The sequence below is a fragment of the Aspergillus ibericus genome (assembly GCF_003184845.1).
Source record: "Aspergillus ibericus CBS 121593 unplaced genomic scaffold BO80scaffold_40, whole genome shotgun sequence".
In the NCBI taxonomy this organism is placed as follows: domain Eukaryota; kingdom Fungi; phylum Ascomycota; class Eurotiomycetes; order Eurotiales; family Aspergillaceae; genus Aspergillus; species Aspergillus ibericus.
Window position 1 is genome coordinate 55,354 of NW_020292138.1, and position 13,029 is coordinate 68,382.

Below are 13,029 nucleotides of genomic sequence, written 5' to 3' on the forward strand. Positions count from 1 at the left end.
ACGACTATCGACCGAGTTGACTTGAGCTATCCACCTCACAGGAAGCGCTCCTTTTCTGGCAGGTCAATCAGGTATCCACTACGATACTTTTGCTCGCTCAGCAAAACGATACAGGCGTTGTTTAAGAGTTAGCCACTATATTTCTGTTGTTTAGTGTAATTCTGCGTCAATCCTCTCAAAGGTACGCAGCATTTCCTCCATAACTTCGAATTTACTTGTGGGTAAGCGAGTTCTATAGTCTCTTTATAACTCGTGTATTCATAGGAAGCGTTTCTATATCTGAAAAGAGGCAGGCGCGTTGCTTACTCCTTCCTTGCAGCACCATATAGGTTGGTCTGCTAAATAAACTCGATCATTTGGACACTGAGTGCTCTTGTCGTGATTCTATCAAGTGACAGCATCGATATCAGCAATTCGTTACTTTCCATTACCATCATGTCGCGCCCGTACCCCGATTATTACTACGATGAACGATACAGGAATCCCCAATATGGCTACTACGGTCAGCAACCTGGTGGAGGAAATGGAAGCCCTCCTGGCGAATACCCTCCACAGCAGTATCAACATGGACAGCCACCCCAGTATGCATACAATATGGCTGCAGTAAGTGTTCCCGGTGGCTGAATGGCGACTGTATTTCCCATACCATAGTCTCATGGAATGTGGGAAATGACCTTGATTCCGAGAAACATCGAGCTGATTGGCATCTAGCCCTCCGACAATCAGTACCCCAGCCAGTCACCCAACAATCCTCCCGTGTACCCTCAACAAAGCTACTCATATCCTTACGATGCAAAGCAGCCGGTGAGCGAATACAGTGACAACAAAACTGCACCCATGGCTTATGACCATACCCCGATGAACCCTCCGCAGGTTCAGCAGCAGCAAGGGGAGAGTGCTTCGTACTATAATACCCCACCAGGGCCTCCTGTTACCACAGCTCTAGAGGGAGAGAAAGGACTGGCATCTACTGTAGCCGGTGCGGCTGGTGGAGGTTTTCTCGGCCATAAGCTGGGAGGTGGAGTTCTGGGTGCCGCAGGAGGTGCATTGGCAGGGGCTGCGGGAATGAAAATTGCAAGTAAATTGTAAGCTACTTGCATACTGGCCGACGGCTCATGACTGATATCAGCTTTTTACAGGCGTAAGAAGCACAAGGAGAAGCATCATGGCTATCACAAGCGTGGATCGTCTTCCGCTTCGTCCAGCTCGAGCTCGAGTTCGAGTTCTAGCTCCAGCTCCTCTAGTGACAGCGATTCCTCGTGAATTGGCAGTTTCGATGAAACTCCCTTGTATGAAATTCGGGTCCAATGCAGCGTTGAAGTAGTGCTATTGGTGACAGTTTCCGTTATGACTTCCTTCTTGTATTCATAAATTAAGTCACTGCGTCATTCACGAGAGGGAACAATTGAAGGCACGTTATACGCCATTAGGAGCGTTACAGGCTTCCATGTGTATGACATGAGTTGTTACTATAGACCCCTGCCACGAATATAACTCGAGAATAAATACAAGATGGTGCTAATGCCGTAGAGGAGTGAAGAGAGGCTATGTTTGCGGGAAAAAGAAGAGGCAAAAAAAGAATTCAAGTGCATCATCCGTGAATCGAACACGGGCCTCATCGATGGCAACGATGAATTCTACCACTAGACCAATGATGCTGTTGATGTATTCTGTTTTTCTTTTTTTGTTATTTATTCCAATTTAAGCCTTTCACAGCAAGTTCGCAATTACTACAGCACACAGTCCACAGTACGAGCCAGACACATACAAGGAATAGTGTGCCTCAATTCCAGGACCTAATGCTATGTAAGATAACAGTCACCATATAACACTGCCGAATTAATGTAACCGCTAAATAATTATAACTAATATGTAAGTAAACATCCATACCATCGCAAGACAATAAGCAGGCCCAATAGCCCTATCAACCTACGGCGTAATGATATATGAAAGCCTCAACGACAAACAATTAGCAGACTCACAGCCTTGACGGTTCAGACAAACAAGGTCACGTAGAGGCTGCTGTCCGGAGCATTACACTAGGCTAGGCAACAATGACGATGGATAGAAATAGAAGACGTATGCGCAGTTTTGATATAATTATGCGTTGGGGGGGTATGGAAGGTACATAGGCGATGTTATTGTTTTTATGGAGCCACCTAGGTAATCACCGGTCCATGGAAGTGTATGAGTCCACATAATGCGTCAGGACTACTCTATAGATGACTGCATTATGTCGCTAGTTATAAAAGCGACAATATCTACGTAGGTCTATACTATGAGGGACGCAACTGTCCTGCAACTTTTGCGTAGGTCCGAGATGCCGAAGTATAGGAAAGCTAATCTCGAGTACCAGGGGACGAAGAGGCAGAGGCTTGAGGGATGGAATAGGACGTTCCGTCCAATGCTGGTACAGGGTGACTCATCATGAGATCATCATGATAGTTTAGAAAGGTAGACAACTGTTTGTTTCTATATACCTTGCCATCTCGTAAAAGTGGTGCTGTGCTGATGTGCTCTGTAGGGATTATGTGGTGGCATTATGAGGTGGGTGGTTGACCAGTAGTGCTTGCGGGTCAGGAATGTTCCTATTTCCACCACTGTCGTGGCAATAGCGGTCGCCACTCTTCAATTTCGCGGGGGATAAGGGCAGGATGGATCCGGAGGATTTGAACTCAAATATCGATAGGTCGATAAGGGCGATAAGAGACACCGTACATAGGCACGGTCCTCCGGGTTGGCGTTGGTCTGCATGTCAACAACCAGGCTAGACTAGGTGCTTGGAATGATGGTGATCACTCGGATCAATCATATCTGCCCAGGAAAGGTAAAGAATAATATTAGTTAACTGCGGTGACCCCCTGAGTCAGACAAATGGCGGTGATGCGGAGTCTCTGCAACAAACCTCGTTTCAGACATGACCCCGGATTATGCCCGAATACCACTCTGCGCCCCTTCGTGTTAGGAGCAATGTTTTCTCTGGGGAACAATATCCGGGCGCAAAACCATATTGCTCCTTCCCCTTGATGACCAGGCCATGCTTGGGCAGAATTCCCCAAGTCTACGTCTTACTGTATGTCGATCACAATTCTGGGGTGGCCATGCTTCGGATTAATACATACATAGTATGTAGAGGTACTTCGATCCCCTGTCGCTTAGGGCGGAGTGAGATGCGATGCCAACGTAGCCATGCTGTGAGGACAGCAGTCCAGATGGGCGGGCAAAAACGGAAAAGGATCTGGAGCAGTCCACGGCTCCCTGTAACTTTAACCCCGTAGAGTTTTTTTTCCTTTACATTTTTGTTTTTCTTTTCTGCCCGACGAGTCGGATGTTTGGAAAGCGGGCTGCGCCACCTGGCTCCGTGAATGATCTGAGGTGGCGACTGGAATAGACGCAGCAGCAGCATCTGTAGGGCCAACCAAGCGCATGATTACACGGGGGCGGAAACTAGCCGGCCGCAGTGGGTTATCAGGATGGTTGCATCCCCGGATTCATGGCGTGTCAGGCCGTTATCAAGGGATGTGCAGGATGCAGCCTACCACTGAAGTAATAGTGAAGGGGGGTTCTTTGTTAGTGAAGAGCACTTCGTATACATTGTGTCAGAATTTGTGTTGATAGAGTGTATTCATCCGAGTAAGACCTGGCTGTGTTGACCTCAGCCTTGTCAAAGAAACAGGGGCCCTTGTATCATCCTTGCAATTGCAACAGACGGAAAGATAAAAATAATGAATGGTCTGGATGAGGATTGGCTGGCAGCCCATCCCATACGTACTATGTACGGTGTAATGAACCGGGCAGCCCTACTTTACCCCCATGACGCCGGATGAATCTCGGTCGCTCGAGACCACCATGTGCGCTCCAGCTATGATTTCCGCTACCTGTCACCCAGGGGACTACATTTCACGGTGGGGAAGACCAACGGAGCGGCGACCGCAAGAAAATTTGCATGGTTCCATCATCGCCGACCCTGGTGAGATCTCAAAGGCCATCCTCGGATGGGCCGAACAGGGAACCTGGAGAGTTTGCGGCTTAATCAGCAGTGCAGCGAGTGTTACCGGGAAGGGGGGGGGGGCGCCTGGCAGCCAACGAATGAGCAGGTGCAGATTGGAAGGAGGTGCAGTCCGAGATGTCATTGGTGGTGGCCATGACCTCTAGGCCGGAAGCGGCTAGGGCGGGCGGGACGATTGTAAAAATTTTTCTTTTATTTTTTCCTCTGGGCGGCGGGAGGAAAGGCAGTCGGGCGGCGAAAAGCCACAAAAGTGATAAATATTCCAGCTGCCCTACCCTCCCCCTCCCTCTTGCTCCTCATCTCCCTCCCTCCCATCCTTCATCTCTCTTAGAGGTTTGGTCCTCTCTTTCTCTCAAAAAATTGTGTTTGTTTTTTTCCTCGTCTTCGGACCCCAAAAATTAGATTTCGTGTGGCCGTTTTAGAGCGTTTCCTGCGTCCTGTGCATTTTCAGACGCAGTTTTCGTGGGCCCGCCACCTCTTATCGAGATACCCTAATAGAACTCGCTTCTTCCTCGCCCCTCTTCCTCCTCTTTCCTTCCCTCTTCCGACTTAACGATTTCGTCTTTCGGCGCTTTTACGATCAAAATGCCTGCTGTTGATGTTTCCTCCGTCCCCGCCGTCTCCGGCAAGGAGACGGCTCAGTCCGTCGCTGTTCTTGAGGACCTCATCAAGAACCTCAACATCTCTTCCTCCCAGGATGAGGTGAACGCTGCTGCCGACAACCTGGCTCACCTGTTCAGCGGTCCCATCCCCGAGCAGACCCTCCCCCTCAAGTAGGTTGCCCCTCTTCGGACCCCGCTTCCAAGTATCTGTTCTAACCGTGCTGCATCAGGGCTGTCGAGACCTTCCAGAAGCAGCTCAACAACAAGAAGGATGCTGTCGTTCGTGAGCGTGCCTGCGATGCCATCCGGGCCATTGCCTCCCACGCCACCATCGCCCCTGGTGTCGAGCCTCACCTCGTTACCCTCCTCGGCCCCGTCCTCGCTGCCGTCGGTGACAAGATGGTTCCCGTCAAGAACGCTGCTCAGGGTGCTGCCCTCGCCATCGTCAAGGGTGTCAACGGCAACGCCGTCAAGGCCATCCTTCCCCCCATCCTCGAGTCCGTCTCCAACGCCCAGAAGTGGCAGGAGAAGCTGGCTGCTCTCGAGTGCATCAACGCCCTCGTCGAGTCCTCCCCCGCTCAGCTGTCTTTCCGTGTCCCCGAGCTGATCCCCGTCGTCTCCGAGGCCATGTGGGACACCAAGGCCGATATCAAGAAGGCTGCCTACGCCACCATGGAGAAGGTCTGCGGTCTAATCGTCAACAAGGATATCGAGCGTTTCATTCCCGAGCTCATCAAGTGTATCTCCAAGCCGGAGAACGTCCCCGAGACCGTTCACTTGCTCGGTGCCACCACTTTCGTCTCCGATGTCACCGGCCCTACCCTCGCCATCATGGTTCCCCTGCTGGACCGTGGTCTGGTCGAGCGTGAGACCGCCATCAAGCGTAAGTCCGCGGTCATCGTCGACAACATGTGTAAGCTGGTGGAGGACCCCCAGATTGTCGCTCCCTTCTTGCCCAAGTTGATGCCCCGTCTGACCAAGAACTTCGACACTCTGGCCGACCCCGAGGCCCGTGGCAAGACCAAGCAGGCCTTGGACACCCTCTGCCGTGTCGGTGATGTCAAGGACAACAAGATCCCCGAGATCTCCACCGCCGGTGACATCTCCACCGTCTCGGCCATCCTCAAGGACATCCTGTCCGCCAAGTTCCAGGCCCAGGCTGAGAAGTCCGAGCCCGTCATCACCTACGTCAGTGCCATCGCTGGTCAGCTCGTTGACGAGAAGGACGCCGAGGTCACCAGCTGGACCCAGAACGCCCTCCCCTACATCACCGCCATTGTCGGTGAGGAGGAGGCCAAGCCCATCGCTGAGACTCTCCGCAAGCGCGCCTCCCCCGGTGCTGCGGAGGAGGACGCCGTCCTCTCCGACGAGGAGGAGGGTGAGGATCTGTGCAACTGCACTTTCTCCCTGGCCTACGGTGCCAAGATTCTGCTGAACCAGACCAGCCTCCGCCTCAAGCGTGGTCAGCGTTACGGTCTGCTCGGCCCCAACGGTACCGGTAAGACCACCCTCATGCGTGCCATCAACAACGAGCAGCTCGAGGGTTTCCCCAAGAAGGATGAGGTCAAGACCGTCTACGTCGAGCACGACCTGGACGCTGCCGATACCGAGCAGACCGTCATCGGCTGGACCATCAAGAAGCTCCGCGAGGTCGGTGTCGAGACCGCTCAGTCCGAGGTCGAGGCCAAGCTTGAGGAGTTCGGTTTCCTGCGTGAGCAGTTCGAGAGCCCCATCACCTCTCTGTCTGGTGGTTGGAAGATGAAGCTGGCTCTGGCCCGTGCCGTCTTCGAGTCCCCCGATATCCTGCTGCTGGACGAGCCCACCAACCACTTGGACGTCAAGAACGTTGCCTGGTTGGAGAACTACCTGTGCACCTCCCCCTGCACGTCCATTATCGTCTCCCACGACAGCAAGTTCTTGGACAACGTCATCCAGCACGTCGTCCACTACGAGCGCTTCAAGCTCAAGCGTTACCGTGGTAACCTGAGCGAGTTCGTCAAGCGTGTCCCCTCCGCTCGCTCCTACTACGAGCTCGGTGCCTCCGAGCTGGAGTTCAAGTTCCCCGAGCCCGGTTTCCTCGAGGGTGTCAAGACCAAGGCCAAGGCCATCATCCGTGTCAACAACATGACCTTCCAGTACCCCGGTACCCCCCGCCCTCAGATCCAGGACATCTCCTTCCAGGTCTCCCTGGGCTCTCGTATTGCCGTCATCGGTCCCAACGGTGCCGGTAAATCCACCCTGGTCAACGTCCTGACCGGTGAGTTGATCCCCACCGCCGGTGAGGTCTACCAGCACGAGAACATCCGTATCGCCTACATCAAGCAGCACGCCTTCGCGCACATCGATAACCACCTCGACTCCACTCCCTCCGAGTACATCCAGTGGCGTTTCCAGACCGGTGAGGACCGTGAGACCATGGACCGTGCCAACAAGATTGTCACCGACGAGGATGAGAAGGCCATGGACAAGATCTACAAGATCGAGGGCCAGCCCCGTCGTGTCATTGGTATCCACGCTCGTCGTAAGTTCAAGAACAGCTACGAGTACGAATGTTCCTTCCTGCTGGGTGACAACATCGGCATGAAGAGCGAGAAGTGGACTCCCATGATGACCACCGACAACGCCTGGATTCCCCGTTCCGAGATCATCCAGTCCCACGCCAAGATGGTGGCCGAGGTGGATCAGAAGGAGGCTCTGGCCAGCGGTCAGTTCCGTCCCCTGGTCCGTAAGGAGATTGAGGCCCACTGCGAGCAGTTCGGTCTCGATGCCGAGCTGGTCTCCCACTCCCGCATGCGCGGTCTGTCCGGTGGTCAGCGTGTCAAGGTCGTCCTCGCCGCCTGCTCGTGGCAGCGCCCCCACGTCATCGTCCTGGACGAGCCTACTAACTACCTGGACCGTGACTCCCTGGGTGCTCTGTCCAAGGCCCTGAAGTCCTTCGAGGGTGGTGTCATCATCATCACTCACTCCCGGGAGTTCACCGAGAACCTCACCGAGGAAGTCTGGGCTGTCATGGACGGCCGCATGACCCCCTCCGGCCACAACTGGGTTCAGGGACAAGGTTCCGGTCCTCGTCTGGAGGATAAGGAGGGTCCCACCGAGGTGGTGGACGCCATGGGCAACAAGGTCAGTTTTCTTTCGATTTTGAAGCTAGTTCGAGTCATTTGCTAACTTTGTCACAGACCGTTGTCGAGAAGAAGAAGAAGCTCACTTCCTCCGAGCTCCGCAAGAAGAGAAAGGAGCGTCTCGCTCGTAAGAAGCGCGGTGAGGAGGTCTCCGACGACGAGGACTTCTAAACGTGAGGCACTGGCTTCGCTTTTTCATTTATCCTGTTAATAGAGGTTACGGTCGTATGAAATCAAGACTTGCTTAATGACCCATCAGTAGTATCTACTCCGGAGTACAGCTGTTGTAGTTTACCATCGTTCTTCCTATCTGTTCTCTCCCTCTCTGACTTCCTGAAGCATCGCGAGGAGATCACATGATGGCGGCTTTCAGCTCGTATGACTAAGCAGTAAGGCAGTCACGGGACCAACCGATACGATCTACTCCATACTCTACTTCTTCTTTTCTCTTCCCCGAACAGCATCGTGCGTTTACATTCGCTAATTCTATGATCGTTAATACAAAGAACAGGTCCCATGGCAACTCATTGTTCAAGTGACGCTTATATCCACCTTGATGTGCGCATTATGCTTGCCATATCTGTTTCTCGGAATATGATAATACTTGTTTCTGGGTAGACCACCAAGTTTCCAGATATCAGCTTGTGATTGTGGGAGACTCTCTATCCAGGAGTGTGTCAGCTTGAGTAATTTGGCGGACTGAACTGTTCTGGAAAACTAACACAGCTCTTGAAATCATCTCCCATGATAAGCTCGATACCGCAGCGACCAGTCTGTAATCTCAAGATTGATTCGGGCTACCACTTGAGCAGAAAAAAATGCAAAAATCGCCAGCACTCGGAGTCTCGTATCGCTTATGCCATTTTACCACCTGATTTTGGACCCTTTGATTCTCCACTTGATCATCTCGATCTCTGTGCTGCCCTGATACCAGTCTTCGAAACTTGGCCAAATTCATGAAAACCAGCATGCTTCCCAGGCTGTGGATGAGCCTTCGACTGCCTGACATTCCTCGCAGACTTTGCCTCCCAACTTGCGACTATCCTTTATCAACTGGACCTTCTCACCAAAGCGAATGATGCTTTTGTCCTGATGTCTACAGTTTACGCTTTACTGAAGACCACACGGACTGCTCAGAATATCACCAGTCTCAACGCAAACGTTGAATTTTTTTCGAGGCCATCAAGACCACCCCTTAATTGTGCCGGAATTACTGCAAAATACAGGTCTTCCTGTGGGAGGCAGTATCGTGCTTACTTACTATAAGGTTTCGTTCCTGGGGGTCGGGTGTCTACTCTTGGGGTATATACACGGATGGCACTGTCTTTGTACCTATTCATCAAGTCAAGAAGCTTACTTCATCCGAGGAATCCAAGCTCAACCGTAGAGGAGTCACTAAAAAGTCACAACGCCCATCACCAGAACAATCTCACACACCAACTCAACAATCAAAGCTTCGCCCCCGCCACCTCCACCTCCACCTCCCCTTCCACCTCCAACTCGGTCGTACACAACAAAAACGTATCCCTCAAACGCCTATACCACATTAGCCTCCCAACCCCTCAACACCACCCCCCCCACACCAAGACTAAACCACTCACCGCCACCCGAAACCTCTCATTAATCTCCTGATAATCCTCCCCAGCAAGCATATCACAAAAATGCCGAATGGACGGATAATGCACGATGGAAATTTCATTCCACCACTCTTCTTCCTTTCGACTCCAGTCGCCTCGGGAATCTACCTCCACCGGCCCCATAGCAGCATCAGATGCGGATTTGGGTTTCACGACGTTCCCCACTATCTTTGCATTCCCGCCGCGTTTCCCTGCGACTGGGATAAACGCTTGGCCGTATTGATAGTAGCGCTTTTTGCCATCCGGGTGGTGGAAGTGGAGGAGGTTGAGCATGGTCACGGGGCCGGGGTGTTGGAGGGTGAGCTCGTCCATGAAGGAGAGGAGGAATGGGGAGAGGTCTAGGGTCTGGGCGCTTGGGTTAGGATTGTTGCGACGGGCGTGGTCTAGGGAGCCGGTGAGGGGGATGGAGGGGGCGGAGTGCTGGAGGGAGGCATTGCGGGTGGCGTAGGTGGTTAGGAGGTTGGAGGGGATGCCTATTGTTAGGTGGTATTGGGTTTTGATGAGGGAGTGGAGGGGAGGGGGGATGGGGGGAGTGTTTGGGGATGAGGGGGGTTGGATGAGGATGAGGAGGTCCCAGGGGGTGGTGGTTAGGATGGCGGGGTCGAGGATGGTGGGGTGAATTATGATGTGGCGGGGTCGGGAGCTGAGGAGGATGGTTCGGGTGGTTCGGAGGGCGTGGAGGAAGGTGGTTGCGGAGGTGGTGAGGGAGAGGAGGTAGAGGGATGCAACTGGCATGGTGTTGTAGCCTTGTAGGTTAGGGTGGAGATGTGGTTGTGTATACTATGTCACTGATGGTTGGGATGAGGTGATGCGGAGGGGGTCAGGATTGATACCCGGATGTGATACAAGTTTGGTAAGAAGGATAGATGTTAAGTAGATGGTATTCATGTCGATGCCAAAGCGGAGATGCCTCGGTAGTCGGCACAGTTGCCCGTCACGTGAACCCCATTGTCGAACAGGCGATAACTATAATATATAGTTCTAAGCAAGTTGCTCTGCAGCAAAGTCGAACGATGCCATATATTGATATCGGAGCGTGAGTGTGGAGATGAAAGCTCAGTGGATAGCTTAGGGCATCTTCCCGTGATGTGAACCATAGCACTAGGATGCCTTGATGCGCTGCATACTATCTGCTATAGTGACAGCCGTGAGGATGCTAAATCCAGCAGGGTCACGGAGGCAGCCGTCAAATCTTCCCGGGAGGCATCTCCGTATGGCGGAGAGAATAGATTAACTACCCCACATCTCCATGCGGAACAGACTTTATCCTCCTCTAGCAGGCCAGAAGAAAAATGCGGTTTCCCATAAATACTGAAGCCATGGACCTTTGCAGCAGCAGAATTCCTGACTATCGCCATGAGAGGTCGTACATTCCTCGTATCGCTCAGCGTGCTGTCCAGCTGCGTATCAGTAGAGGCCAGCCTCACCATCTTCTTCCAGAATGACGGCAACTGGACCACCCATGCCGAAAAGCCCAGCGCGCTGTTCATCAGCGATGCCTTGACCTACCACGATGCGCAAGCCACATGTGCACAGTACAATGAAACGCTGCTCAGCTGCAACCGCTACGAGGATTTCCACTATTCCTTCACATACCAGCAATATCTCAAGAACATCGACGCGGACCAGCTCTTCTGGTCGTCCTGCAGCCCAGACCATCCCACCACCTGGCAAGGAGAACTCGTCAACACCTCCTCTGCTGCTCTTCCCTTCCTCTGTTCCAATTCCGCCGAGTTTGTCAAGCAAGTGGACACCGACTACTCCGTCTTCCCGCGACACAACGCCAGTGTCAACGGCGTGACTTTTGAGGGCTTGCGCGATCACATGGCCTTTCGCTTCATGGGCATCCCCTTTGCGCAGCCCCCAGTTGGAGACCTACGCTTCAAATACGCCCAGGAATGGATCCAACAACCCTATGTCAACGCCACTCGCTACGGACCGGCATGCATCCAATCCGGCTGGTACGACGGCAACACCTACGGTCTCAACCCCTGGGGCAACAGCGAAGACTGCCTGCATCTCAACGTCTTCACCCCCTCCCTCCCATCCTCCCACGACACCTCCTCCCGACCCGTCATGCTCTGGATCCACGGCGGCGGCGAAACCGAAGGCACCGGCGCCGACTCGACCTTTGACGGCGACAGCTTCGTGACCCGCAACGACGTCGTCCTCGTCACCATCAACTACCGCCTCAACATCTTCGGCTACCTCAGTCTCAACGACGCCACCATCCCGGGCAACTTCGACCTGACCGACAAAATCGAAGCCCTCAAATGGGTCCAAAAATACATTCGGGCCTTCGGCGGCAACCCCAACAACGTGACCATCTTCGGCCAATCCGCCGGTGCCTCCTCCGTAATCGACCTCCTCACCACCCCCCACGCCACAGGCCTCTTCACCAACGCCATCGCCCAATCCATCGCCGGCCACGTCCAACCCGCCAATACCTCCGCCGCCGCCATCCTCCCCTCCCTCCAACCCCTCTGCAACACTACCGGCACCGCCCGTCTCCACTGCCTCCAAGCCCTCCCAGCCAGCACCCTCCTCAACCTCAGCTCCCCCATCACCTGGGACACCGTCATCGACCACCACTACATCCTCGACTACCCGCTCACCCAGATCGCCCACCGCGCCCTTAACCCCACCAACCTCCTCACCGGCTTCATGCCCGAAGAAGCCCAATCCATCCTCCAAACCACCCTGTCCCCCAACACCACCAGCCTCCCTGCCGCCCTGCACACCCTCATCACCACCAACACCATCACCCCCTCCCAAGCCCATGCCGTCCTCACCTCCCCTCTTTGGAATCACTACACCACCCCCTACAACGCCTCCATCCACGTCGTCTCCCCCGCCGCCATGACCTGCTACGCGAAGGAATTCGTCTCCGTGGGTGCTGCCGCGCACGCATACAACCGTCTCTACGTGTACCTCCATCAACGCGCCTACGGATTGAATTACTATGATTGGTACGATCTCTGCACGTACCCCGTCGGATCCCCAGAGACGCCATATTATCGATGTCACTCGGGGGATTTATACGAGGTGTTTGGCACGTATTATCTCTTCGGGTTGCCGGTCCGGGCGCCGGAGGATGTAGCGTATACGAACCTGGTGCAGGATCTGTGGGGTGCGTTTGCGAGGACGGGAGATCCGAATGTGGAGATGGGGTATCTCAGGGCGAGAGGGTATGAGAGTACGTTGCGGGTGAGGGAGAAGTGGAGTTGGGGGGAGTTTACGGTGGGGGAGGGGGAAGAAGAGGTGGCGAGTTTGCAGGTGCCTGTGCCCGGGAGGGCGGGGTTGCCGTATGGGGAGGAGTGTGTGGTGTTGGGGGTGGCGGAGAGTAATTAATTAATTGATTGGTTTGGTGGTTAGAGGATGTAGGTATGGGGTTTAGGACCCTATCGTGAGATTTTATCTGACTCGTTAGGGGTGAAGAGGGAAGAGGGTAGGTTAAGTTGCGGATCAGATCAGACCGATTAATCACTCACTCTATCTAATCATCTGAATAATTAGATACAATACATCTATACATTACATCCACTGATCCCAATCCACCCCCTCTACAATGTAAGCACCCTACTATGTACCACCCCACTATGTACCACCCTACTATGTACCACCCTACTATGTACCACCCTACTATGTACCACCCTACT

The 13,029-nt window shown here is 53.5% G+C and overlaps 4 protein-coding genes and 1 non-coding gene across 5 annotated transcripts; 3 read left to right on the plus strand and 2 right to left on the minus strand.

The window, feature by feature from the left end:
• The first annotated feature begins 49 nt into the window (after positions 1 to 49).
• BO80DRAFT_427757 (putative glutamine-serine rich protein MS8) lies at positions 50 to 1,500 on the plus strand. The gene is made up of 4 exons (XM_025720098.1): positions 50 to 181; positions 320 to 603; positions 712 to 1,085; positions 1,140 to 1,500. The coding sequence occupies exons 2-4, from the start codon at positions 436 to 438 to the stop codon at positions 1,261 to 1,263; spliced, it is 666 nt and encodes a 221-aa protein (XP_025572226.1). The 5' UTR covers positions 50 to 181; positions 320 to 435; the 3' UTR covers positions 1,264 to 1,500.
• An 87-nt stretch (positions 1,501 to 1,587) lies between these two features.
• BO80DRAFT_t248 lies at positions 1,588 to 1,658 on the minus strand. Its single transcript has one exon. It is a non-coding gene; the product is annotated as a tRNA-Gly (tRNA).
• A 2,705-nt stretch (positions 1,659 to 4,363) lies between these two features.
• On the plus strand, positions 4,364 to 7,950 carry BO80DRAFT_388487 (putative translation elongation factor eEF-3). Its single transcript, XM_025717086.1, has 3 exons — positions 4,364 to 4,782; positions 4,842 to 7,734; positions 7,791 to 7,950. The coding sequence occupies exons 1-3, from the start codon at positions 4,595 to 4,597 to the stop codon at positions 7,902 to 7,904; spliced, it is 3,195 nt and encodes a 1,064-aa protein (XP_025572227.1). The 5' UTR covers positions 4,364 to 4,594; the 3' UTR covers positions 7,905 to 7,950.
• Positions 7,951 to 9,022: 1,072 nt separating this feature from the next.
• On the minus strand, positions 9,023 to 10,230 carry BO80DRAFT_495891 (uncharacterized protein). Its single transcript, XM_025723979.1, has 2 exons — positions 9,335 to 10,230; positions 9,023 to 9,269 (listed from the first exon to the last, which is right to left on the minus strand). Exons 1-2 carry the CDS (start codon positions 10,103 to 10,105, stop codon positions 9,129 to 9,131), a joined length of 912 nt encoding a protein of 303 aa, XP_025572228.1. The 5' UTR covers positions 10,106 to 10,230; the 3' UTR covers positions 9,023 to 9,128.
• Positions 10,231 to 10,726: 496 nt separating this feature from the next.
• On the plus strand, positions 10,727 to 12,833 carry BO80DRAFT_413497 (carboxylesterase; the record flags this gene model as incomplete). The annotated part of the gene is made up of 1 exon (XM_025718061.1): positions 10,727 to 12,833. The coding sequence occupies one exon, from the start codon at positions 10,727 to 10,729 to the stop codon at positions 12,719 to 12,721; it is 1,995 nt and encodes a 664-aa protein (XP_025572229.1). The 3' UTR covers positions 12,722 to 12,833.
• Between the last annotated feature and the right edge of the window lie 196 nt (positions 12,834 to 13,029).